The 27,961-nt window shown below is 42.3% G+C and overlaps 1 protein-coding gene across 1 annotated transcript in view; it reads left to right on the forward strand.

Annotated features, from left to right (window-relative positions):
- The window catches only part of LOC126481999 (methyl farnesoate epoxidase-like), a 90,885-nt gene that overhangs the window by 26,053 nt on the left and 36,871 nt on the right, over positions 1–27,961 (forward strand). The window contains exons 4-6 of the mRNA XM_050105965.1: positions 5,690–5,877; positions 12,324–12,444; positions 24,252–24,432. Of these exons, the coding sequence (XP_049961922.1) occupies positions 5,690–5,877; positions 12,324–12,444; positions 24,252–24,432 (490 nt within the window). The remainder of the gene's footprint in view (positions 1–5,689; positions 5,878–12,323; positions 12,445–24,251; positions 24,433–27,961) is intronic.

Consider the following 27,961-nt stretch of genomic DNA (forward strand, 5'->3'; position numbering starts at 1 on the left):
AATGAATATAATCAAAGTAAATATCTTGAAAAGCTTTAGCCACGTATACTGCTTTGGTGAGGACAGAAGGCCTAAGAAGATGATGGAAGGGATTTCGACTTAGAGAAGGAGATTAGGATGCCTGAAAACATCATGTGAAGAGGGAGTCAGAAGAGCTATTTGCCAGAGGAATTTTGAGAGGGAATATTGAGAACACAGGAGGCTTTGGACGCTAGGATGCGAGAAACATCTTCAGTGCTGTATTAAATTGCAGTTTAAAAAAAATATTCTATTTGTTCAAAATCACGAATCACCAAAAGTTCTTGACTGATTGATCTGAAATTTTCACACAAAACTGCATTCTAATACAGGCTTGTTTCTATATATACAGGGTGGTCCATTGATAGTTACTGGGCCAAATATCTCACGAAATATGCATCAAACGAAAAACTACAAAGAACGAACTCGTCTAGCTTGAAGGGGGAAACAGGATAGCGCTATGGTTGGCCCGCTAGATGGTGCTACCATAGGTCAAACGGATATCAACTGCGTTTTTTTAAAAATAGGAACCCCCATTTTTATTACATATTCGTGTAATACGTAAAGAAATATGAATGATTTAGTTGGACCACTTTTTTCGCTTTGTGATAGATAGTGCTGTAATAGTCACAAACGTATAAGTACGTGGTATCACGTAACATTCCGCCAGTGCGGACGGTATTTGCTTCGTGATACATTACCAGTGTTAAAATGGACCGTTTACCAATTGCGGAAAAGGTCGATATCGTGTTGATGTGTGGTTATTGTCATAAAAACGCCCAACGGGCGTGTGCTATGTATGGTGCTCGGTATCCTGGACGACATAATCCAAGTGTCCGGACCGTTCGCCGGATAGTTACGTTATTTAAGGAAACAGGAAGTGTTCAGCCACATGTGGAACGTCAACCACGACCTGCAACAAATGATAATGCACAAGTAGGTGTTTTAGCTGCTGTCGCGGCTAATCCGCACATCAGTAGCAGACAAGTTGCGCGAGAATCGGGAATCTCAAAAACGTTGGTGTTGAGAATGCTACATCAACATCGATTGCTCCCGTACCATATTTCTATGCACCAGGACTTGCATGGCGCCGACTTTGAACGTCGTGTACAGTTCTGCCACTGGGCACAAGAGAAATTGCGGACGACGACAGATATTTGCACGCGTTCTATTTAGCAACGAAGCGTCATTGACCAACAGCGGTAACGTAAACCGGCATAATATGCACAACTGGGCGACGGAAAATCCACGATGGCTGCGACGAGTGGATCATCAGCAACCTTGGCGGGTTGATGTATGGTGCGGCATTATGGGAGGAAGGATAATTGGCCCCCACTTTATCGATGGCAATCTAAATGGTTCAATGTATGCTGATTTCCTACGTTACGTTCTACCGATGTAACTACAAGATGTTTCACTGCATGAGATAATGGCGATGTTCTCGTTTAGGCTTACGGGGATTTTTCGCTTGCATTGAATTTATGTGAAGCGCTGCTGCAGTGGGCCTGAAGCTAGGAGATGACTGATATTCTGTACGAATCTTTTGTGCAGTGAGAGCACCACGAACTTCTTCTTCCAAAAAGTTAAGTAGTTTCAGTACATCTCCTTCCGCTACTTCGGTTCTTCTAGCATGAATGACCCATTTCTGGCACATTTCAGCGGGAAATGCACGCAGAATTTTCTGAGTGAGAATTTTACCGTATGCCACTACGTCTTCTCCTAAGGCACGCAGTGCTTGAATACGACGGTTACATTCCAGGAATGTACTGTTCAGCGTTTCAGGTGTCGCTGACTGTGCAGGCTTTAGCGCATCCAAATAATCGAGGTGCGCCTGTATAATGCGATTGCTATCTCCGTATCTATTCAATAAAATTTTCTTTGTTTCTGCGTACGTGTTAGCCGTTATAAGTATTCCATCTACTAGCAACTTCGGTTCAAAAATGGCTCTGAGTACTATGCGACTTAACTTCCGAGGTCATCAGTCGCCTAGAACTTAGAACTAATTAAACCTAACTAACCTAAGGACATCACACACATCCATGCCCGAGGCAGGATTCGAACCTGCAACCATAGCGGTCGCTTGGCTCCAGACTGTAGCGCCTAGAACCGCACGGCCACTCCGGCTGGCCAACTTCGGTTCGCCTGACAGATACCCTCGTAGCAAAACATGTTTCTTTGCTGTAGAAAGGAATGGGTCTTTATCAATGGTCGATTCAAATTGTTCCCAGAAGCGGGACCACATTTCGACATCTCCACAAAATGACTCAAGCTTAATTGCTGGTAGCTTGACAGAGTGGAACACAGCTGGTTGTGTGAGCACTGGTGGTGACGTGATATTAATCTGCGACGTTGTGGCTGAAAACTTGTAATCAGTTGCTTTTGTAGCCTTCTTTATAGCGCGTTGACTTTGTCTATATATTATGAATAGCGTCATCTAATGAAACGAGCTTCTCTAGAGTTTCTTGAAGACGTTCCCTGTAATGTTCAAAATCATCAAATGGGCTTTCTATGGTAAGAGCATCAACAGCCGCAGAAACCGCGTAGCATTAGTCCTCTCCCTAGTTCGCTTTCTTTTGAAGTTTGCTAACTGTATCTCTGATTCGTCCTGCATTATGTCTTACTAAAGACGGCTGTTGTAAGATTGTTTAGGAGTGCGCTTGTGAATAGCTTAAACGTTTAACAAGCAGCGTATGCGCAAACGTAAGTGAAGGAAAACCTTTTAACAAAACTAGCTACTCTGAGTGCAAGTTTCAGACTTGCAATACAAAGCCGCAAAAATTGTTTGAAGCAACGAGTTCATGCGATCATATTGTATTGGAATGAACTTAGCTTGTGATGCGGTCCGACGTCGTCTCTTGTTTCCTACAGCGTGAAGTAAGCCGTTAATTGTTGAAATCACGCATGAAATCGCAATTTCTTCCCGGGTTTCGACACCAAAATATTACGGACACACAACACCTTGATTCCAATACAACATTAATTATATTTCTCTCCAAGGAACGTACATCATGGAATATAAAACATTAATTCAAGGATAATCAATATTTCCAGAGTGTCTATAATTACAAATATCAACCCGCAACAGAGGTGGAGGATGTGCAGATGGAGAGGGTGGGACACAATGGTAAAGGCATGGCAACAGGCTGGGGCTTGAGAGGAAGGGGGACACCAGGGGGTGGGGGGTATCGAGTCAGCAGATGATACACAGGGTGCAGATGTGTTCAAGGAAAAGAAGAAGGTGGGGGAAGGGGATGATGTCGTAGAGGATGCACATGGGGTCGGAAGGTGGATGTAGAAGGCGAGGTGGAGAGCCTTATAGAATCTGGGAACGGCGAAATCCAAGCATAACTGGCATAACAAAGGATGTGGCTTGGTTCAAATGGCTCTGAGCACTATGGGACTTAACTTCTGAGGTCATCAGTCCCCTAAAACTTAGAACTACTTAAACCTAACTAACCTAAGGACATCACACACATCCATGCCCAAGGCAGGATTCGAACCTGCGACCATAGCGGTCGCGCGATTCCAGACTGTAGCGCCTAGAACCGCTCGGCCACTCCAGCCGGTAAAAGATGTGGTGGGTACAGGATTTGGAGGTGTGAAGGATGGTGGAAGGATGCAGTCCCTATGTCCAGCTGGACAGGAGTTTCAGGAGGCAGAGTCCATTGTGAGCTGTGTGTTGTATCATAAGGAGATGGAGAGTCCAGGTGAAGTGGCGGTCAAGAGTGAGGCCTAGGTGTTTTAGGGTGAGAGTGTAGTGAATAGGACAACCATAAATGGTTAGGTAGAGATGATGGACACAGAAGGAGCGAGTGGTGTGGCCTATGATGATTACCCGGGTCTTGGAGGGGTTGATACAAAGGAATACTGGTTGCACCAAGTGTTGAACTGGTCAAGATGGGTTTGGAGGGTACAATGGGATTGTTGAAGGGTAGGATAAAGAGCCAGAAAGGTGGTGTCATCATCAAATTGGAGGAGATAAATAGGTGGGGGAGGGGTTGGGGGCAGTTGGGTATATCAGCAGTCTACAGGAGATAGAAGAGAGGGGAAGGGATGGAGCCTTGGGGCACATCAGCAGTGGAATAGAAAGTATGGGAGTTGGAATTGTGGATAGTGACATAGGAGGGACGATGGGAGAGGAACGAAGCAACGAGATAGACGAAATTTGTAGGGAGAGCATATGTCTTGAGTCTGAAGAGGAGCCCAGGATGCCAGACACGGTCGCAGGCGTTCTGGAGTCGAGGGAAACAAAGATAGCGGAGTGACGGACGTTGGAGGGAAAGAAGACTGTTAAGGTTAAGGAGCTGGTCGTCAGCTGACAAGGAGGGCCAGAAGCCACAGTGGGTAAGGTGGTGGTGCAGGTTACGTTGGATATGAATACAATGGGAGAGGATGGATTTGAAGATCTTACTGAACATGGAGGCGAGCAGATGGGATGACAGAAAGAGGTGTCAGAGGGGCTTTACTGCATTTAAAGAACAGCAGGACATGGGAAGTCTTCCACGGGTTGGGGTAGATGACAGTGGAGAGGAGGACGTTGTACACAGTATCAAGGGTAGCCAGGAACGGTTGAGGGGATTCCTTGAGGTGGCTGCATGTGACACTCTAGTGACCAGGGGCAGTGTTGCGTTTGGAGTGGAGGATGAGTGTGATGCCATGTGCAATGATGGGTGTGTTTATGTCTGAGAGGGGTAACTGATCCAAGTGCTGGAAACTGGGGGCGAGCAGTGGGACAGAGGTATCAGTGCATTCAAGGATGGTGGGAAAGAGTGAGTAATGAAAATGAGGATCATCAGGAATGGAGAAGATCTCGGTTAGGAGGGAAGCAAAATGACTAGTCATATTGAGATTGTCATGGAGAGGGCAGTTGTCATGGAGAAGAGGGTAATGTGGAGTGGGATGGCTACCAGTAAGGCAGTGGAAGGCTGACCAGTACGTCCAGGAGTTGAGAGGGTGGGTGGAGTTGATGCTTGTACATGTCTGGCGCCAGTCCTGTGTTTCTTTGCTTTAAGGAGGTTCATGGTGTGTCGTTGTCATTGCCAGTGGCGGAGGAGTGTATCCCAGTCACGGGTGCGGAGTAAAGAGCAGTAGAGCCTCCGGGGCTCATGAAGAAGGAGGATGGCATATGGGGAAAGTGTAGGGTGGTGAGGGTGGATGAATTTGGTAGGAGTGTGAGCCTACACAGCGGGAGTGATGGTCTTCTGGAGGAAGGAAGAGGCATGGGTGATGTCAGCCGGATGGTGAAAGGTAAGGGGGTGGCTTTCGACCTGTGAGGCAATGGAGTCCCGGTCGGTATCTCAGTCGGGGCAGCGGTAGTCATGGATGGACTTCGGGGGACATGGGTGGGGGGCATGCGGAGGGCCACAGGTTGAGAAGATGGAGGTGAGAAGCATGAGGAGGTGGTCACTACCAACGGGATTGAGGATATTCGCGGCGATACTTTCTCGTTTTTTTGTTTTCATTTAAGCAGACTCAGCAACCACAAAGTATGGCTGGGTACAGCTAGTTCTTCAACGGGTAAAGTACACTCCCTAACTCTACCAATGACGTTTTACATAGGAACATAAAAGGAGCACACGTTCTCCTCAGCTCTACAAACAAAACGTGAAAACAGTACTGCTATGAAGGCTGAGTACAAGGTGGGCTGAGGTTTGGCCGTCGAACTGTGCAGGATACCGCTTCCCCCGTGGCGACCAGCGCCTGCAGACGCTGCTCAACCTAGTAGAAACTCGTTCGCGCGCCTTCGACATGGCTGGAGGCAAACTCAGCGCCATGCCGTGGCTGCGATTCATCCAGCCCGAGGCAACGGGATACAACGCACTCATCAAGTTCAACGAGATGGCGCGCACATATTTTATGGTAAGCACTACAAGTCAAGGCTCACTAAATTTAAGTATACATATGCACTACTGGTTTCAGCAGAAAAATTTCTCAGCCTGACAGCGAAAGATAGTACTTGTAAGTTAAAAATAACTTATTATTCGAGGTAGTTTCTTTTGAGGTCTCTACACTTTGTCGCTCAGTGCTCCAATCAGTATATACCGACATAATCACCATTTCTGTCGATGCATTTTGTTTTTAGACGCTGTGATAGTTTTTGTATGCCCATGTCATACTAGCTCGCCGCCATGCTGTTCAGAAAGCTATGAACCTCTTCTTTCACCTCGTTGTCGGAGCTGAATCGGTGGGACCACAATTAACGCTGGCAGGTACTGTGAGCCTCCGAAAAAACTCAAACGGGCAATTCGGAACCGGAGAAGAGAAATGTTGAGCAAGGGCGTACACATTCTCCATGACAAAGCTCGCCCAAACATCGCTCGGCAAACCGTTGCTCTCCTGCAACAGTTTCAGCGGATCATAATCACCCACCCACCCTACAGTCCTGACTTGGCGCCCAGTGACTATCACTTGTTCCCTAGGTTAAAAGAACATTTGGCCGGAAAGCGATTCATAACTTTCTGAACAGCATGGCGGCGATCTGGTATGACATGAACGTACAAAAACTGCCACAGCGTCCACAAAAATGCATCGACAGAAATGGTTAATATGTCTAAAATAGCTAAATGTTCAAGCTGTAAACTGATGTAAACCATTGTAGAAATAAACAGGTCTATGCACTTATAAAAAATGGGAGACCCTACTTTTGGGATTACCCTCGTATGAGGCACTAGAGAATGTAATCTGAGGAGAAAGAAACTACTGGCACTTACGATCGGTCAGTTTTCCCAGTGTCGAAATACCTTTGCATACAAGTTCACTGATGTCGAACTTTTTTCAGTAAGCCTGCTACATTTTGTACCAAGAGAGAAAACCCTCTGTTGCCAGCTTTCAACAGGAAGCAGTACAAAAGTTGCTTATTTTTTGACAAAATTTTCATGTGCTAGCAGTGCTTCACAAATATACAAGGGTGTAACCGGTATAAGTGCAGTTACTTAGATATTTCTACTGGTGACTGAGTGCGGTGTACGGAACAACATTACATCAGTATTTACGTGATTTACAGAATAATAATGGTAGCTATTACAAGCTATAATTATAGCTATTACAAGCTGTATGTTTTTAGGTTGGTTAGTACCTCCAAATATGTGTGGCAGATCAAGCCATTAATGTTTACTTTCTCCTGGCTGCACATCATGTGTTGAAATGTGGACACGTTGACGGAAAACGGTTAGTCTATGCTGACAGCCGTAGTCTGCAGAAAACACATGGCCCTAGAGTTTGTGATTTTTTTTTTTTGGATGACTATTCGATACAGAGAAGAAACAATAAACAGACTGATTTGTGTACATGTTAAGGCACCGCATGTAAAAATATTTGCACTTATACCCTTACACCTACCTTACAAATGGTGCAAATGGCTCTGAGCACTATGGGACTTAACTTCTGTGGTCATCAGTCCCCTAGAACTTAGAACTACTTAAACCTAACTAACCTAAGGACATCACACACATCCATGCCCGAGGCAGGATTCGAACCTGCGACCGTAGCAGTCGCGCGGTTCCGGACTGAGCGCCTTAACCGCGAGACCACCTCGGCCGGCTCGTACCTTATACTAAGTGTATACATCTATATATGCGTCGCTAGTAACAGCAGAATTCATGAACCCTACAAATGAAATGTTGACAGAAGACCTTACATTTTAAAAACTAGAAGAAGATATTTGTGTAATGTGCGAGGAGTGTCCTATGGATCACTGTCACCTCTTTTTTCAAAGTTGAGATTACTGTGTCTATATGTTTGCGGAGTTAACATCAAAGGCAATAACGAACAACGTGGAGTCTGGGAATAAATTCGCCATTTTGATTCCAGAAATAAAGCAAATCTGGATATACCAAAATACAGGTTAGAAAGTACGAGAAACTCATAAAATAAATCTACGAAGAATCTTGAATAAATTGTCAGTGCCCATTCGGTCTCAGCCTATAATAATTTTTATGCAACCAAACAATCAGTTTTATAATTTAAAATAGTCTTCCTAATATCCCACATAATCACATTAGGTTTTAAGAACTTTATTGCAATTACTGCATTTGTCTATAACAAAAATATTTATGGACTTAATTAATAGTAATACTAGCTGCTAACGATTTAGAATTTTTCTATGCAACATTGTGACACTTGATGTAGCCATTGCGAGCGCCCGTTTGTATATACAGGGTGTTTCAAAAATGACCGGTATATTTGAAACGGAAATGAAAACTAAACGAGCAGCGATAGAAATACACCGTTTGTTGCAATATGCCTGGGACAACAGTACATTTTCAGGCAGATAAACTTTCGAAATTACAGTAGTTACAATTTTCAACAACAGATGGCGCTGCGGTCTGGGAAACTCTATAGTACGATATTTTCCAAATGTCCACCATGCTAGTAATAATATGGCGTAGTCTCTGAATGAAATTACCCGAAACCTTTGACAACGTGTCTGGCGGAATGGCTTCACATGCAGATGAGATGTACTGCTTCAGCTGTTCAATTGTTTCTGGATTCTGGCGGTACACCTGGTCTTTCACGTGTCCCCACAGAAAGAAGTCACAGGGGTTCATGTCTGGCGAATAGGGAGGCCAATCCACGCCGCCTCCTGTATGTTTCGGATAGCCCAAAGCAATCACACCATCATCGAAATATTCATTCAGGAAATTAAAGATGTCGGCCGTGCGATGTGGCCGGGCACCATCTTGCATAAACCACGAGGTGTTCGCAGTGTCGTCTAAGGCAGTGTACCGCCACAAATTCACGAAGAATGTCCAGATAGCGTGATGCAGTAATCGTTTCGGATCTGAAAAATGGGCCAATGATTCCTTTGGAAGAAATGGCGGCCCAGACCAGTACTTTTTGAGGATGCAGGGATGATGGGACTGCAACATGGGACTTTTCAGTTTCCCATATGCGCCAGTTCTGTTTATTGACGAAGCCGTCCAGGTAAAAATAAGCTTCGTCAGTAAATCAAATGCTGCCCACATGCATATCGCCGTCTTCAATCCTGTGCACTATATCGTTAGCGAATGTCTCTCGTGCAGCAATGGTAGCGGCGCTGAGGGGTTGCCGCGTTTGAATTTTGTATGGATAGAGGTGTAAACTCTGGCGCATGAGACGATACGTGGACGTTGGCGTCATTTGGACCGCAGCTGCAACACAGGAAACGGAAACCCGAGGTCGGTGTTGGATCACCTGCTGCACTAGCTGCGTGTTGCCCTCTGTGGTTGCCATACGCGGTCGCCCTACCTTTCCAGCACGTTCATCCGTCACGTTCCCAGTCCGTTGAAATTTTTCAAACAGATCCTTTATTGTATCGCTTTTCGGTCCTTTGGTTACATTAAACCTCCGTTGAAAACTTCGTCTTGTTGCAACAACACTGTGTTCTAGGCGGTGGAATTCCAACACCAGAAAAATCCTCTGTTCTAAGGAATAAACCATGTTGTCTACAGCACACTTGCACGTTGTGAACAGCACACGCTTACAGCAGAAAGACGACGTACAGAATGGCGCACCCACAGACTGCGTTGTCTTCTATATCTTTCACATCACTTGCAGCGCCATCTGTTGTTGAAAATTGTAACTACTGTAATTTCGAAAGTTTGTCCGCCTGAAAATGTACTGTTGTCCCAAGCATATTGCAACAAACGGTGTATTTCTATCGCTGCTCGTTTAGTTTTTATTGCCGTTTCAAATATACCGGTCATTTTTGAAACACCCTGTATATAGGGTGAGTCACCTAACATTACTGCTGGATATATTTCGTAAACCACATCAAATACTGACGAATCGTTTCCACAGACCGAACGTGAGGAGAGGGGCTAGTGTAATTGGTTAATACAGACCATAAAAATGCACGGAAGTATGTTTTTTGACACAAACCTACGTTTTTTTGAATGGAACCCCGTTAGTTTTGTTAGCACATCTGAACATATAAACAAATACGTAATCAGTGCCGTTTGTTGCATTGTAAAATGTTAATTACATCCGGAGATATTGTAACCTAAAGTTGACGCTTGAGTACCACTCCTCCGCTGTTCGATCGTGTGTATCGGAGAGCACCGAATTACGTAGGGATCCAAAGGGACGGTGATGGACCTTAGGTACAGAAGAGACTGGAACAGCACATTACGTCCACATGCTAACACCTTTTTATTGGTCTTTTTCACTGACGCACATGTACATTACCATGAGGGGTGAGGTACACGTACACACGTGGTTTCCGTTTTCAATTACGGAGTGGAATAGAGTGTGTCCCGACATGTCAGGCCGATAGATGTTCGATGTGGTGGCCATCATTTGCTGCACACAATTGCAATCTGAGGCGTAATGAATGTCGTACACGCCGCGGTACATCTGGTGTAATGTCGCCGCAGGCTGCCACAATCCGTTGTTTCATATCCTCTGGGGTTGTAGGCACATCACGGTACTCATTCTCCTTTAACGTACCCCACAGAAAGAAGTCCAGAGGTGTTAGATCAGGAGAACGGGCTGGCCAATTTATGCGTCCTCCACGTCCTATGAAACGTCCGTCGAACATCCTGTCAAGAGTCAGCCTAGTGTTAATTGCGGAATGTGCAGGTGCACCATCATGCTGAGACCACATACGTCGACTCGTTTCCAGTGGGACATTTTCGAGCAACGTTGGCAGATCATTCTGTAGAAACGCGACGTATGTTGCAGCTGTTTGGGCCCCTGCAATGAAGTGAGGACCAATGAGGTGGTCGCCAATGATTCCGCACCATACATTTACAGTCCACGGTCGCTGTCGCTCTACCTGTCTGAGCCAGCGAGGATTGTCCACGGACCAGTAATGCATGTTCCGTAGATTCACTGCCCCGTGGTTTGTGAAACCCGCTTCATCGGTAAACAGGTAGAACTGCAACGCATTCTCTGTTAATTCCCATTGACAGAATTGCACTCGATGATTAAAGTCATCACCATGTAATTGCTCATGTAGCGACACATGAAACGAGTGAAAGCGGTTATGCGCATGACACTACTTTGACTCAGTCCACCGGCTCTCGCAATGTCCCGTGTACTCATGTGTGGGTTCATGGCAGCAGCAGCTAACACACCAACTGCACCCGCTACTCCTGTGACGGGCCTATTACGGACCCGTTTGCGTGCTACGACCATACCTGTTGCATACAGTTGGCGGTAGATGTTTTGCAATGTGTGGCACGTTGGATGCTCTCTGTCCGGGTACCGTTCTGTATACACCCTGCAGGCTTCAGCTGCATTTCGTCGATGCTCGCCGTAGATGAGTATCATCTCCGCCTTTTCAGAGTTCGAATACACCATGGTCACAGTTCCTACAACACTACACTATCACAGACGTCTGGTAACAAGGTGTACTACAATTGGTCTGCGTGCGGAGACGAATGCAGAATAACAATAGCAGCAAGCGCTATATGCGGACACTGCGACAGCTAGACCAAACCACAACAGTGCACTACAGCCACACTCGTAAACACGGTCGTCATCGTAAACATGTCCCTGCAGATGCTGCTCGTCGACCGTGGCCCGTGTTTGTTACAACACGCAACTGAACGTCGGAGGTTTCAAGCGTCAACTTTAGGTTACCATGTCTCCGGGTGTAATTAACATTTTACAATGCAACAAACGGCACTGATTACGTATTTGTTTTCATGTTCAGATGTGCTAACAAAACTAACGTGGTTCCATTTTAAAAAACGTAGGTTTGTGTTAAAAAACATACTTCTATGCATTTTTTACGGTTTGTATTAAACAATTACACTAGCCCCTCTCCTCACGTTCGGTCTGTGGAATCGGTTCGTCAGTATTTGATGTGGTTTACGAAATATATCCAGCGGTAACGTTAGGTGACTCACCCTGTATATATATATATATATATATATATATATATATATATATATATATATATGTGTGTGTGTGTGTGTGTGTGTGTGTGTGTGTGCTCGCGTTTCAGTGTGCAAGTTTGTTTACATATTTTTGTCGTGGAAATACTGGAAATTACACCAATAAGGCATTATCTTTTTATAAATAATACAGGTCATTCGGATACTTCTGAATACGGCGCAAAATTAAGACCATTCGGATACTTTTGAACAAGTGGCTACATATTGGTTGGCTGTTCCGTTTTAATGGCTCTTTCATCTTAATGAGTGATAAAATAATGGGCTGCTTAGTTTTTGTGGCCTCTAAAATACTAGGCTGTTATTGCCTGTTTGCTTTATTTGAAACAACATTTTCTTTTATTATCTCTCTTGTTCTTATTGGTCTGGATATACTTTTAGGTTACAATTTCTTCTCAGTGTTATAACAAAAACCTTCTTCTTTTTCAGACAATTATCGAAGACCATAAGGCAACATATACGCCAGGGAAAAGGAGAGATCTCATAGATGCATTTGTCTATGAAATGGCGAAAGTAGAAGAGCAGCAAAATGAAAATACAACTTTTACTGGTGAGTGATAACTTTCCTGCGATATGAGATTTGTGTTGCACTGTAATAAAAGAGGGCTGAGTGAATAAAAAGTTGTACCTAGTCTTTCATCGCCGTGCTGTATGACACGCAGTGCTTTCGGACTTTTCGCCTATGCCCTCAGGCGTCCGAGAGGTAGTCAAGTAGTCTTGATACTTGCCGCCTCCTGGAATCTAGCGACAGACTTTTAATTCATTACGCATTTCTAGAAATGACTGCTATTGCATTACTCCGCGGATTTAGCTCTGCTGCGGCGAGAAATGCTGTAGCTGTACCAATCTCTGATGACTTAGATTTCTTTGGTTGTCACACTCTTGACGGAAAATTACGTCGTTTCCCCATGCCCGTGACGATGGTTGCGGCCATGTCCTGCGGTAAAAGGAAATGGGATCATTGGCAGAACTTTGCTGGAATACAGACCTCTGTCACTTCACCATATAGCCCGTTACCGAGATGCACAAAAAGGGCCGAACCAGCATCCTCGTGCATGGAGGCCAATTACATGTCTCAGCACACTCCTCTCCTCCACACAGCGGCAAAACATAAACGCTGATGTAGCGCACCTGGCAGGCATGCGTCCCCACAGCACAAGCTACTCGTCGTACTGGTATATCTTTCTGCGGCCACGAGTGACCTCTGTGCCCGAATTCTGAGACTACATTCAGTTTAACACGTCAGAGCGATTGCAAAAGATTCTGAAGATCGTGGACGGGAAACTCCGCAAGTGTGACTGTTTATGCTACGTCTATGGGCCTGAAAGAGAAATATCCGGAACCGCGGGGCTGCTACGGTCGCAGGTTCGAATCCTGCCTCGGGCATGGGTGTGTGTGATGTCCTTAGGTTAGTTAGGTTTAAGTGGTTCTAAGTTCTAGGGGACTTATGACCTAAGATGTTGAGTCCCATAGTGCTCAGAGCCATTTAACCATTTTGTGAAATATCCTGTGTCAGCAGTAACCTGATACACAGATTCGTCAGCAAAAATTCTTCATTGTACCAAAATAAAACTGTCTACATTATTATGCAAGGATTTCGAGTACAATTCAATCGTGACATTACAGTTCCAACTGAACTGTTCTACAGCAGTGAAAAAGACGAGCTCGTGTATTGACACTACTGGTCTAACTTTCACGTTAAGCTGCACTTGGTTAGGACTGCCTTATGCTGTCACACAGTCCAAAAAACACGGTTCTTTGATGAAACAGAATCATATACACATAGGAAAGACAGAAGAGTTGCTATGTTTTCAAGTTTCCACTTTCAGCTACTTTTCAAAGTCACCCAAAAATTATAGTGCCTCCATGATAGTGTGTTAACTTTTACTTGGAGTACGATTTGTTTGTCATCTTCTCCTGGTAATGCTGTTGTTGTTGTTGTTGTTGTTGTGGTGGTGGTGGTGGTTGTAGTGGTTCTTTATTTACGTGACCATTACGGCACTCCAACCCCAGTTTTCGAAACCAGTAATATCGTACTACTTTTCTGCGAAGTAACAGACATATTTTTGTGACAATGTTCACATTTGGTTTTATTAATGTATAGGTACTCCGATGTATCGATATATTACAGTGATATGGTTCTTGTGTTTATTCATTTCTGTGAGACTGTCATAATCTTTGACTTACTTGTAACCGTTTTTGCGCGAATGCGCACTGAGCAGTCTTTGTTTCACTTTGGCAGAACTTAAGTTGTTATTTCGCTTAGTAAAAGAACAGTCAAGTCTTGTGTTTTGTTAAAGTAGAAATCAAATGTATAAAGATTGATACAAAACTGTTTTCTTGATGATGTGACAATTGAGAAGAAGTATATTTGAATTTACAAGAAGTTTAATAAAAATGTGGATCGTGAACACCAAGTCAAAAATTACTTCTACCATACTATTGTTCTGATCTGGGATTGTTTGATCATTAAGAATTTCCTGAAAAACGCTTTTGTTAGGTCTTCAAATATTGCTAAAATACAGATCTAGACCATCTAGCTGTCAAAGTGGAATCACCCTAGAATCAACAAGATGTGCCGTAACGACTTCGACGAAATCTATGTGACAATCCCTTCAAGATAAATGCCAAATTAATGACTTTTTTACAGTGACCTCATTATTTCCATTCTGACGATACCATCCACTTTGTTGTTGCCCGATAAAGCAAACATATGCTGTGTGAGCAACATTATAAATTTGATTTCTAATCTACTTTGCAAGTGGTGGTTTTGTTAGATGGTGCTGGTTTTCTCCGGAGACTGGTTTGATGCAGCCCTCCACCCTACTCTATCCTTTGCGCTCCTCTTCATCTATGAATAACTACTGCGAGCTACAGGGTTCCGAATCCGCTTATTGTATGTATCTATTGGTCTCCCTCTAAGATTTTTACCCCCCTTCCACACTTCCCTCCAATGCTAAGTTGGTGATCTCTTGATGTCTCAGAATGTGTCCTATTATCTACCCCTTCTTTTACTCAAGTTGTGTCACAAAGTTCTTGTCTCCTCAGTTCTGATCAGTACTTCCTCAGTCCGCAGCTCGTGGTCGTGCGGTAGCGTTCCCGCTTCCCACGCCCGGGTTCCCGGGTTCGATTCCCGGCGGGGTCAGGGATTTTCTCTGCCTCGTGATGACTGGGTGTTGTGTGCTGTGCTTAGGTTAGTTAGGTTTAAGTAGTTCTAAGTTCTAGGGGACTGATGACCATAGCTGTTAAGTCCCATAGTGCTCAGAGAGAGTACTTCCTCATTAGCTACGTGGTTTACCCGCCTAATCTTCAGCATTCTTCTGTAACACCACATTGCAAAAGCTTGTATTCTCTTCGTGTCTAAACTGTTTATCGTCCATGCTTCACTAGTGTACAGGCCTACAATCTAGACAAATACCTTCAGAAAATACTTTCTAACATTTCAGTCTGTATTTGATGTCTCTGAGCACTATGGGACTCAATATCTGAGGTCATCAGTCCCCTAGAACTTAGAACTACTTAAACCTAACTAACCTAAGGACATCACATACATCCATAACCGAAGCAGGATTCGAACCTGCGACCTTAACGATCGCGCGGTTCCAGACCGAAGCGCCTAGAACCGCTCGGCCACACCGGCCGGCCTGTATTTGATGTTAACAAATCTCTCTTCTTTAAAAACGCTTTTCTTGCCATTGCCAGTCTGCATTTTATATCCTCTCTACTTTACCTGTCATCAGTTACTTTGCTATCCAAATAGCAAAACACAGCTGCTATTTTCAGTGTCTCATTTCCTAATCTAATTTTCTCGCCATCACCTGACTTAATTCGACTAATTCCATTATTCTTGCTTTACTTTTGCTGACGTTAATCTTACATCGTCATTTCAAGAAAATGTCCATTCCGCTCAACTGGTCTTCCATATCCTTTGCTGTCTCTGACAGAATTACAGTATCATTGGCAAACCTCAAAGTTTTTATTTCTTCTTGCTGGACTTTAATTCCTACTCCAAATTTTTCTTTGGTTTCCTTTACTTGCCTTCTCAGTGCACTGACTGAATAACATCGGTGTAGGCTTCAAAATTGTCTCGCTCCCTTCTCAACCACTGCTTCCTGTCCATGGCCGTCGACTCTTATAATGTCGTCTGGTTTCTATACAAGTTGTGACTAACCTTTCGCTCCCCGTATTTTACCGCTAATAACATTAGAATTTCAATGAGCATATTCCAGTCTACATCGTCAAAAGCTTTCTCTAAGTCTACAAATGCTATAAACGTAGGTTTTTCTTTCCTTGACCTATCTTCTAAGATAAGTCGTACGGTCAGTATTGCCTCATGTGAAAGCATTTCTCCGAACTTTAAACTGGCCTTCACCGAGACCCGGTTCTACTAGTTTTCCATTCTTCTGTAAGGAATTCATGTTAGCGTTTTCCATTTACGACTTATTCAACTGACAGTTCGAAAATTTTCGCTCCTCTCAGAAACTGCTTTCTTTGGAATTGGAATTATTACATTGTCCTTGAAGTATGAGGGTTTCTCACCAGTCTTATACATCTTGCACACCAATTGGAGAGTTTTGTCATGAATGGTTCTCCAAAGGCTATCTGTAGCTCTGACGGAATGCCTGCGCCTGGTGCCTCGTGTCGACTTATGTCTTTCATTGCTCTTTCAAATGATTATTATTTTTTTCTTATGGGACTTAACTACTAAGGTGATCAGTCCCTAAGCTTACACACTACTGAACCTAAATTATCCTAAGGACAAACACACACACCCATGCCCGAGGGAGGACTCCAACTTCCGCCGGGAGCAGCCAAACAGTCCCTGATGCCAAATTGTTCTCAAATTATCATATCTCCCATCCCTTCTTCATCTACATCCTCTTACATTTCTATACTATTACCTTCAAGCTCATCTGCCTTGTATAGGCCCTTTATATACTTCCTCAATACTTCAGCTTTCCCTGTTTTCCTTACGACTTGTTTCTAACAGAATGTCTACTCCTGGGGCCTTGTTTTGACTTGACTTTCAGTGCTTTGTCAAATTATTCTCACAGTATGATATCTCCATCTTCATCTATATCCTCTTCCATTTCTCTAATATTCCCTTCAAGCTCACCTCCCTTGTAAAAGCCCTTTATATACTCCTTCAATATTTCAGATTTCCCTGTTTTGCTTGGGACTGGTTTTCCATCTGAGCTCATGATATTCGTAAAGCTGCTTCTCTTTTCCCCAAAGGCTTCTTTAATTTTCCTGTGGGCGGTATACATCTACGTCCCCATCAATTCATTAATTATAATTTTGTATACCCTTTCATCTGCTTCATTTGCTGCATTTTTTTATTTTCTCCTTTCATCAATTAAATTCAATATCTCCTATGTTATCGAGGATTTCTACCAGGCCTTGTCTTTTCACCTACTTCATCCACTGCTGCCGCCACTACTTTATATCTTAATGCTACCAATTCCTCTTCTGCTGTATTCCTTCCTCCTGTATTTCTCAACCATTGCCTAATACTCTCTCTGAAATTCTCAACGATCGCTTTTTTTCAACGTATCTATGTCCCATCTCCTTAATTTCCAAACTTTTTGCAATTTCTTCAGTTTTATTCTATGGTCCATAACCAATAAATTGTGGTCAGAGTCCATATCTGCACCTGAAAACGTCTTAAAATTTAAAATCTGGTCCCGAAGTATCTGCCTTACCATTATATAATCATTCCGAAACCTTCCAGTGTCTCCAGGTCTTTCCATGTGTACAACTTTCTTTCGTGATTCTTAAACGATGTATTAGCGATGATTAAATTATGCTCTGTGCAAAATTGTACCAGATGACTTCCTCTTTCACTCCTTCCCCCCAGTCAATTTTCATTTATCATTTTTCCTTCTCTGTCTTTTCCTGCTATCGAATTCCAGTCAACCATCACGTTTGAATTTTCGTCTTCGTTAACTATCTGGATCATGTCTGCACCTACATTTGCATCTACATGGCTGCTCTACAAAGCACAGTTAAATACCTTTACCTCAATTCTCTGTTATTCCACTCTCTAACAGCGCACGGAAAAAACCAACACGCCGGCCGGTCGCAGGTTCGAATCCTGCCTCGGGCATCAATATGTGTGATGTCCTTAGGTTAGTTAGGTTTAAGTAGTTCTAAGTTCTAGAGGACTGATGACCTCAGAAGTTAAGTCCCATAGTGCTCAGAGCCATTGAACCATTTTGAAAAAACGAACACCTATATCTTTCTGTGTGAGCTCTGACTTCCCTTATTTTAATATGATGATGGTTTCTCCCTAATAGGCTGGCGTCAATAAAATATTTTCGCATTCGGAGAAGAAATGTGGCGATTGAGATTTCGTGAGAAGATCCTGTCGCAACGAGAAACCTCTTTCTTTTATTGATATCCGCCCCAAATCCTGCATCATTTGCGTGACACTCTCTCTCTAATTCTGCCCTTCTTTGAACTTTCTCGACATACCCTATCAATCCCATCTGTGAGTTTCCCACACCACATAGCAGTGCCCCTAAAGAGGGCGGGCAAGCGTAGTGTAGGCAGTCTCTTTAGTATATTTATTGCATCTTCTACGTGTTCTGCCAATACAATTCAGTCTTTGGTTCACCTTACCCACAATATTTTCTATGTGATCTTCCCAGTTTCCGTTGTTTGTCATTGTAATTCCTAGGTATTTAGTAGAGTTTATGTCCTTTAGTTTTGATAGATTTATCGTGTAAACGAAGTTTAACGGTTTCGTTTTAGCACTCAAGTGGATGAACTCACACATTTCGTTATTTAGTGTCAATTGCCGATTTTCGAGCCATACAAATATCTTAATTAAACCGTTTTGCAATTGGTTTCGATGTTCTGATGACTTCACTAGACCATAAACGATAGCATCATCTGCATATAACCGAAGTCGGCTGCTCAGGTAGCCACCTAAATCGTTTATGTAGATACGGAACGGCAAAGGGCCTATAACATTATCTTGGGGAACGCTAGATATCACTTCTGTTTTACTCGATGACTTTCCGTCAGTGCTATGAACTGTGACCTCTCACAGGAAATCACGAATCTAATCACATAACTGAGACAATATTCCTTAAGCAAGCATTCTGATTCCAAGCTGCTTGTGAGGAACGGTATCAAAAGCGCTCTGGAAATTTAAAAATACTGATGCAATTTGAAAACATTTGTCGAGCTCTCAACACTTTGTATAAGTAAAGAGCTAGTTGTGTTTCGCGAGAACGACGTTTACTAAATCCGTGTTGACTGTGTGTCAATAGACCGTTCTTTTCGAGGTAGTTCGTAATGTTCAAACGTACCATATGTTCCAAAATCCCGTTGCGCATTTAACGTTAATGACATGGACCTGTAATTTGGCGGATTACTTCTACTGCCTTTCTTAAATATTGGTGTGACCTGCGCAACTTTCCAGTCATTGGGTAATGGTCTTTCGTGGAATGATCTGTTGTGCATGAAACATTTCTTCAATCTCTTCATCATTTGTGGAGCTAGCTGGCATATAAACATGCACTGGTGGGGTAGGTGTTGATTTTGTGTCTATCTTGGCGTCAATAATGCGTTCACTAAGCTGTTCATAGTAGCTTACTTGCATTCCTATTTTCTTATTCATTCTTAAACCTACTCCTGCATTACCTCTATTCGATTTTGTATTTGTAACAGTCTGTTCACCTGACCAGAAGTCTTGTTCCTCCTACCACCGAACTTCACTCCCAGTACACATAACTTCAACCTATCCATTCCCCTTTTTAAATTTTCTCTGCTACCTGCCCGATTAAGGTGGTTTTATTTTTCCTGATGACAACATCCTCTTGAGTAGTTCTCACTCCGGAGATCTGGATGGTGGACTGTTTCATCTACAGAATATTTTACCCAAGAGGATGCCATTGTCATTTAATCATACAGCAGGGCTGCATTCTCGAGAAAAATATGCAGCTGTAGTTTCCCCTTTCTTTCAGCCATTCACAGTATCAGCACAGCAAGGCCATTTTAGTTGATGTTACAAGCCTAGGTCATTCAATCATTAAGAGTGTTGCCCTGGCAACTACTGAAAAGGCTGCTGCCCCTCTTCAGGAACCACACGTTTGTCTGGCCTCCCAACAAATGCTCCTCCATTGTGATTGCACATACGGTATGGCTATCAGTATCTTTGAGGCAAGCAAGCCGCCCCACCAACGACAAGGTCCATGGTTTGTGGCTGGTAATGCTAAGTTATGCTATTACTTAGTGGAGACTACGTAATACTTTTCCCCATACATCATCATTATACAACGAAATTGTGGCAAATGGTTCCCATTTTATATTCAGTTACAGATGAGCATTAAATGAGACTGTAACAAATTGCTCCCTAAATCACCATGTTACACTAAAATAGTAACAAGTTCCCCCATGTACAAAATGTATGCCATCATCTGAGGATAACGCCAACATATACTGTCACACAGTGGAAACGTCATTGATAAGTAGGCAAGGAAGTGACAGTTTAAACAAAAAATAGGCATCAGGAAATGAAGTAGTATTCTAACACCACCCAGTGTATGTGTCATGATTTGAAAGTAGGTGTCAGTTGCTGGATCTTATAACTCTATTATAACACTACATCCTTGACAGTGTGTGTGCCATATGTTAAGAGTTGGGGTCATTTACTAGATCTCAAATGATACTATAACACCATAAGCTGACAGTGTACATTGCACAAGCTGATTAAAAAAAACGCAACAAAATAAAATAAATAAATAAATAGAAATGTGTGTATTATTTATCAAAATCTAGCCCCAGTGAAATTATAAAACCTTAAATGTGTGCGTGTGTGTGTGTGTGTGTGTGTGTGTGTGTGTGTGTGTGTGTGTGTGTGTGTGTGTGTGTGTGCAATTGTCAACCAGTCTCAGCTTGTCTGAGGAAGTGCACACACATTTACATTGACTCAGTAAAATAGGACATGCTTTGAGATTGCTTCAATGTGAATATGCAGCTGTCGGCCATTCTAATCGTGATGTCACTGTTGGTTACACATCTTAAATTTAGAACAAATCTCCAGGCGCCTGTGAGATTGCTGATTAAGCATACTTACACATCTTAGCACAATCCCACTGATGCTGGATTCATGTGGTCTGGCGAGTGAGGAGTAGTGGGAGGGGATGGGAGCATGTCTGTAATGTCAGAGGGGGGAGGGGGAGACTGTGCAGAGATGTTTATGTATTGTAAGACACCTTTGCCTCTCTCTTACTTTCTTATACAGCAGTAGTATTCCATCTGGTAGTATCCCCATATATTGTCATGTAATAAAATTCTTCAGTTAATGATCAAGTTTATAATTTATTTTGTTTATAGTTCGGCTACAAACTACTAATCGTCACCTACAGTCATCCATTCATTACGTCAGGTTTCTTTCTACTTATCATCATAGCTAATTAAATAATGGATCATGACGTGTTCTAGTTGATAATATGCAGATAGTGACTAGTTGTTTTTCCAGATAAATTACTTCAAACGCATCATGTGCAGCAGTCTGCTATGTGCCACTGTTATTGTCCAAACATTTACACTGACACTTATTTTGAATTACGCTAAATAACTGCAGTTGTTTGCATACTACTCACATGTTTAATCTTCTACATCCTTCAGTATTTAATATGATACTAGAAAAAACCATTAACCAGTTGATCCATAAATTTTTTGCATAGCTGAGCATGCCCACCGTGAACCCACGATTTTTGGCTCCATAGATTTAACAGAAATGGGATATTGTCTCACAGATTTATTATCCATTGTGAGTAATCCAAGCATTATTTTGAGGATGATTCTATTTATTACAACTCCCCTGCGCTCCAGGAGTGTATTACACAATATGAAACTTTAAATTTGAAAAAGTGTAAATATCCTGATTTTCTTCAAATGTCACAAATACAGGGGAAAAGTACAACCAGAATCACAAATATCAATCGTGACCGTACATTCTACAAAATACCAAAGAGAATGATTGATAAACTACTGTACCTAACATTTTGAATAAAGTTCAGTCTTGATCACACCATTTATGTTTCAATGACATAGGTAACCGGTTTCGGTTATTTTTACATAACCATCATCAGACCCATGGCTCCCTTAGGATGGTAGGCGGAGCTCTCCTCAGCTGCTACGAAGTCAACTGATGTAGCAGCTGAGGAGAGCTCCGCCAACCATCCTAAGGGAGCCATTGGTCTGATGATGGTTATGTAAAAATAACCGAAACCTGTTACCTATGTCATTGAAACATAAATTGTGTGATCAAGACTGAACTTTAGTCAAAATATAATAATCTATTGATCACTGTATTCCAAAAATGTTTGCCAAAATTGCACTGTACCTAAACCCATTAACAATGTAAAGTTTTGCGGCAAATACAGGCAACATAAGCTCAACCCTGACGATTCAGGCACCTCGGCTTCCCAAACCCATGAGCCCCATTTGATATTTCCAATATGGTGGTGGGGAACCAAATATTAGCTGTAGCTGGGAGTTGAAAATGATTTAATTTCGATCTACTCTATACATTTGGAGTTTTCACGGAAGTAGCTGTGACAGCGTTCAACGTTCCCTATAAGTTTTGAAATTATGTAGTTTTTATCATTTGGTGCACTACTATTCATGCATTCCAAGCTGATACTCGGCACTGTGGCTGATGGGAACGTCCATAAAGGCATTTCCAGTTCACAGTCGTTCCCATCAGCTAGAGCACTGAGTCTCAACCTGGACTGCGCAAATAGTTCTTTCACACATGATATAGTCGCCAATGTGAGATGACACTGTGGGCGATACAGTGGATTCATATTGTCTAAATGAAATGTCAAAATTCTCCGTTGTTCCTCTAAATAGTTGATACTTTCAATCAGGTTATCAATAATTCCCACATTCTTAGCCGCCCAAGCATGTGCTCTGTCACTAATTACATCAACAGGACATTCACCTTCAACTTTCCTTCCATTGATGAAATCGCAGACTATATTTCATCAGTGGAGAAAATTACTCACCTTTTCCAATAAAGACCCAGCTCACTTGCCTCTCACCACTGCAGCAACCAAAGACCTCAGAAACACTCTTAATTGTTCCCAGAATGAATTTTCATGCTGCAGTAGAATGTTCAATGATTTGAAACTTACTCAGATTAAAATTGTGCGTGGGGCCGGGACTCGAACTTTGGAGGTGTGCCTTTTGTGGGCAGGTCTTCTACTGACTTAGCTACATTCACTCTGGAAATAAACGCCTATAGTCCAGATGGAATAAGATGATCCCTGACAGATGGCAGCACTGTTGTCAACTTTCGACTGTAAAGCGCTAAAAGCTGCAGGCAAAACAATAGCTGTCTGTTGAGCCGCAGTAACACTGAGACGTTGCCATAGAGACCTTCAAAAAATCGCATTACGTGACTGTTTGAGGTAGACACACAAAGCACCCATGCCCAGCCCATTGTGTCAGGGAGCTTCTTACACCGACTCTACCATAGGCTGTAGCTAAGACATTTCTCTGAAAGTCTTTTCCTCCAGGAGTGTTAATCCTGCTGCGAAGTTTGTAAAGAGGAGAAAGGTACCGGCAACTGTGAAGCTACGAAAACCTGCACTTGGACAGCTTGGTAGGTAGAGTGATTATCTGCAAAAGACAACGGTCTTTGGTTCGATTTCCAGGCTGGCATACAATTTTAATCTTCCAGAAGGTGCACTTTTGAACATCTTTCGAGCAAAGCCGGGTAAACAAATAATGAGATAATATGATAAACTGCTTTTCTATGTCAAAATGTAAAGCAGGAAAAATGAGTGAGATCGAACTGGCAGGAACAGGGAGGGATAGAAGGTCAAGCATCTCATGAGAGATATATAACGTACATATACTCAGATCTATGATACTGTGAAGTAAAAACGTCAGAACAGGGCTAAACAAAACCACATCCTTAGTGGTAAACTCTAAGAATAAACTCTTAGAGTAATCTACGAGAAGAAGTCATAAATCCTTGTCAGATATTGCAATTCAAATGCAATGACCATGACAGAACAAACCGTCTGAAGGAACAACTGAAACTAACAGTGCGTCATCACAGAATGCTACGTGGATGACCACTTTCAAGGATTGAGATAGGATTGAGCAGCAATGTCTCCAACAATGTACCAATATAGATCAAGATATGTTACAGCCAATTAGTTGTAGCTATAGAGTACTCGAATGTGCCTCATTTTAGCAGACGTGCAAATACGTGCACTTTTGACCAGTCTGTGTTCGTTTTATCAGTTTTCTGCTTTCATTTCACAGTGTTTTAGTTTAGTTACATAAGCTCTTCAAGACCAGTTTGGTGTATTGTTCTTTGTTTTCCAGAGAACCAGCTTCTCATGCTGTTATATGACATGTTTGTCGCTGGCTCAGAAACGACAAGCAACTCTCTTCGATTTGCTTTTCTTATGATGTTACGGTATCCTGATGTCCAGGAACGAGTGTACAAAGAGATAAAAGAAGCAGTTGGTAATGATAAACTTCCAACTCTTGAGGACAAAGACAGGTAATTAGATCGTTTATACACTGCTGAAAGTATAAGAGAACATTTTTAAGACTTGGTAACTGCAAACCATTCGTAATTTTGTGATATCTCTAAACAATTAATCTTAATATCTAGAATTGATTTACTTTACAATTTATCAGACACTAATATTATCATACACTTTGTTTAAGCTGTGAAACTAATTAGCTAGTATTGACCATTTACAAATTTAACTTTAAAACGTCGTCTTGCTTTTCAATCATTTGTTTTCAAATTTATAACGTCTTTGTTGTATATTTTGCTTTATCTGTACAGATACCTGTTAAAAATTCGTTTTCGTATGTTATCTCAAATTTCTATTGTCTGCTATCAGTACCATTGTTCTCCTGTTTTGTTCCATTATCGAGAATGATTCAGCTGTCTCTATCGATCATTTTGTTCAACCCTCAACGCCTTCGAATATCACGTGCAAGATTCTCACATTCTCTCACTTGCTAGGCACAAGCTATTAGTCCTACAGTAAAACATGAACAGAACATTTCTGCTGGAAATTTAATGTAGTTTTCGCTGGAGGCTACGGTTTTGGAGTTAATCAAGAAAAAAGCGTTTGAGGGTAACTCTCTTTCGTTTTTCTGGAATAATTCGAGAACTACAACCACCAGGGAAAACGTATCCCAGTACAAAATTCAACTACATTAAATTTCTTACAAAAACGTCCTGTTCATTTTTTATTTAGGGCTAATATTTCGCACTTGGCGAGCGAGAAAATATAAAAATCTTGCAGACGGTATTTGAGAGCATTGTAGGTTGCATAACCCCAGTCAGAAGGGGCAGCTGATTCACCCTGTACAAGGGGCAGTCAAATGAAAAACGAAACCAACGGGAAAATGTTATCTTAACTGTTTGCTATTTAAAAAGTAATCACTATAACTGTTAATACATTTATCTCACTGTGAGACAAGATGGTAAATATCGTCAGGAAAAGTGTTTGCGGTTGTCTACACAACCATAACTGTACCCAGGCGTTTACGTCTTCACATGAAGCAAATCGATGGCCACGAATGTCTTCCTTCAGGGCTCCAAAAACATGTAAATTGCATGGTTGTGGGGGGGGAGGAGGGGGGGGGTTGGGCGGCGAGTGAGGTTTGAACTGTATGGAAGATGTGTAAGGGATTCCAAACGAAACTTGTGCTGCATAGTTGGGACAATGTTGGCAACATGTGGGCGGGCAGTAGCGTGGAAGTACCGAATGGAGCATGTCTTGCAGCGATGGCGAGAAGAGGATGTAAGCAGTCATCTACCGGCTATGACTTGCTGACAGCCACTGCGCTAAAAAACAAAATACTGAGCTGGATAGCACCTGCGCGTGCCTAATTTTAATCGATGTGTAAATATGTGTGTGAGGAGTAGACTGAATGCCTTACGTAAATCCTAGATTCAAAATGTCTATCATGAAGTACAGCAAGTAAGTGCCGTGCACTAGTAGGATCTCACCCCTAACATTCTGCAAAGTTGGATCGAACTATATTGAATTTGATGGTAACAAATAGACTTAATCTGTTTGAGGGCTTCCGCGTTGAAACTAGTAGTAGTGACCATTAAGGGGTTCCAGCGAAGATAATTATCCAAGGACAAAAGTTTACTAAAACAAGCAGAAAGATGTGCTTGTTCACAAAATTAGATAATCAGGCAATAGTGTCATATCTGAAGAAGAAAATTGAAACATTTAACTCTGGGCGGGGACATATAGAAGAGCTTGGACTTACCTTTAGACAAATAGTTGGTCAAGCACCTAGTAAACGAGTTCGTGATGGGAATGATATTCTCTGTTATTCAGTCTCTGTAAAGGAGCATAGAAGAAACAGTAACAACTGCCCAATAGCTCTGAAACAAAGTATAGGACCATAGACAGAGAAATGCTAAATGAAAGTCGTTTGGCTGCCGTAAAGGCAACGAGTAAAGCCTTCAATGAGTACCGTAGCAGAAACGTTTCGAAAGTTGTCTCGCAAAACACACAGATATTCTTGTCGTATATAAAAGCTATCACTGACATCAGAGTTAGTGTCCAGACGCCCATTTACGACACTGGAATCGAAACTGAGTACAACGAAGCAAGAGCAGATATAATGAAATTCGTTGTCAAATGTATTTTTTTTTTCTTTTTACAAAGGAAATTCCAGGAGTACTACTGCAATTTAACTGTTGATGGAAGAAAGTACAGGCCGGCACACGAGCCAAAAGGGTAGCGGAAGCGGTCCACAAAACAACTACTGTCCAATACCCTTGACATCCGTCTGTTGTAGAATCTTAAAACATATTCCGAGGTACCTCCAACACAATGACTCCACCGTTCCATATAGTACGGATTCCGAAACTATCGGTAGTACGAAACCTAGCTCGCACTATTCTCACGTGACATACTGAAACTTTTAACCAAGGCAGTTAGGTAGAAACAGTATTTCGTCATTTCCATAAAGGATTCGATTCAACACTACACATACACTTATTATCGAAAGTACGATCGTATGAGGTGTCACGAGAAATTTTTGACTGGTTGAGGATTCCTTGGTAGTGAGGACAAAACATATTATCTCGAATGGAGAGTCGTCGACAGATCTACATCCACATCTACGTGATTACTCTGCTATTCACAATAAAGTGCCTGGCAGAGGGTTCAATGAACCACCTTCAAGCTGTCTCTCTACCGTTCCATTCTCGAACGGCACTCTGGAAAAACGAGCACTTAAATATTTCTGTGCGAGCCCTGATTTCTCTTATTTTATCGTGGTGATCAATTCTCCCTATGTAGGTGGATGCCAACATAATGTTTTCACAATCGGAGGAGAAAACTGGTGATTGAAATTTCGTGAGAAGACACCGTCGCAACGAAAAACGCCTTTGTTTTAATGATTGCCATTCCAATTCATGTATCTTGCCTGTAACACTATCTCCCCTATTTCGCGATACTACAAAACGAGCTGCCCTTCTTTGTACTTTTTCGATGTTATCCTTCAGTCCCATCTGAAGCGGATGCCACACTGCACAGCAATACTCCGGAATATGGCGGACAAGCGTGGTGTAAGCAGTTTCTTTAGTAGATCTGTTGTACCTTCTAAGTGTTCTGCCAATGAATCGCAGTCTTTGGTTTGCTATACCCACAATATTATCTATGTGATCGTTCAAAGTTAGGTTATTTGTGATTGTAATCCCTAAGTATTTAGTTAAATTTACAGCCTTCAGATTTGTGTGACTTATAGCGTAATCGAAATTTAGCTGATTTCTTTTAGTACTCATGTAATAACTTCACATTTTCCTTATTCATTGTCAATTTCCACTTTCTGCACCATACAGATATCTTATCTAAATCATTTTGCAATTCGTTTTGATCATCTGATTACTTTACAAGACGGTAAATGAAAGCATCATCTGTAAACAATCTAAGACGGCTACTCAGATTGTCTCGTATGTCGTTAATATAGATGAGGAACAATAGAGGGCCTATAACAATTCCTTGGAGAACGCTGGATATTACTTCTGTTATACGCAATGA

The sequence above is a fragment of the Schistocerca serialis genome, chromosome 5, assembly GCF_023864345.2.
Source record: "Schistocerca serialis cubense isolate TAMUIC-IGC-003099 chromosome 5, iqSchSeri2.2, whole genome shotgun sequence".
Classification (NCBI taxonomy): domain Eukaryota; kingdom Metazoa; phylum Arthropoda; class Insecta; order Orthoptera; family Acrididae; genus Schistocerca; species Schistocerca serialis.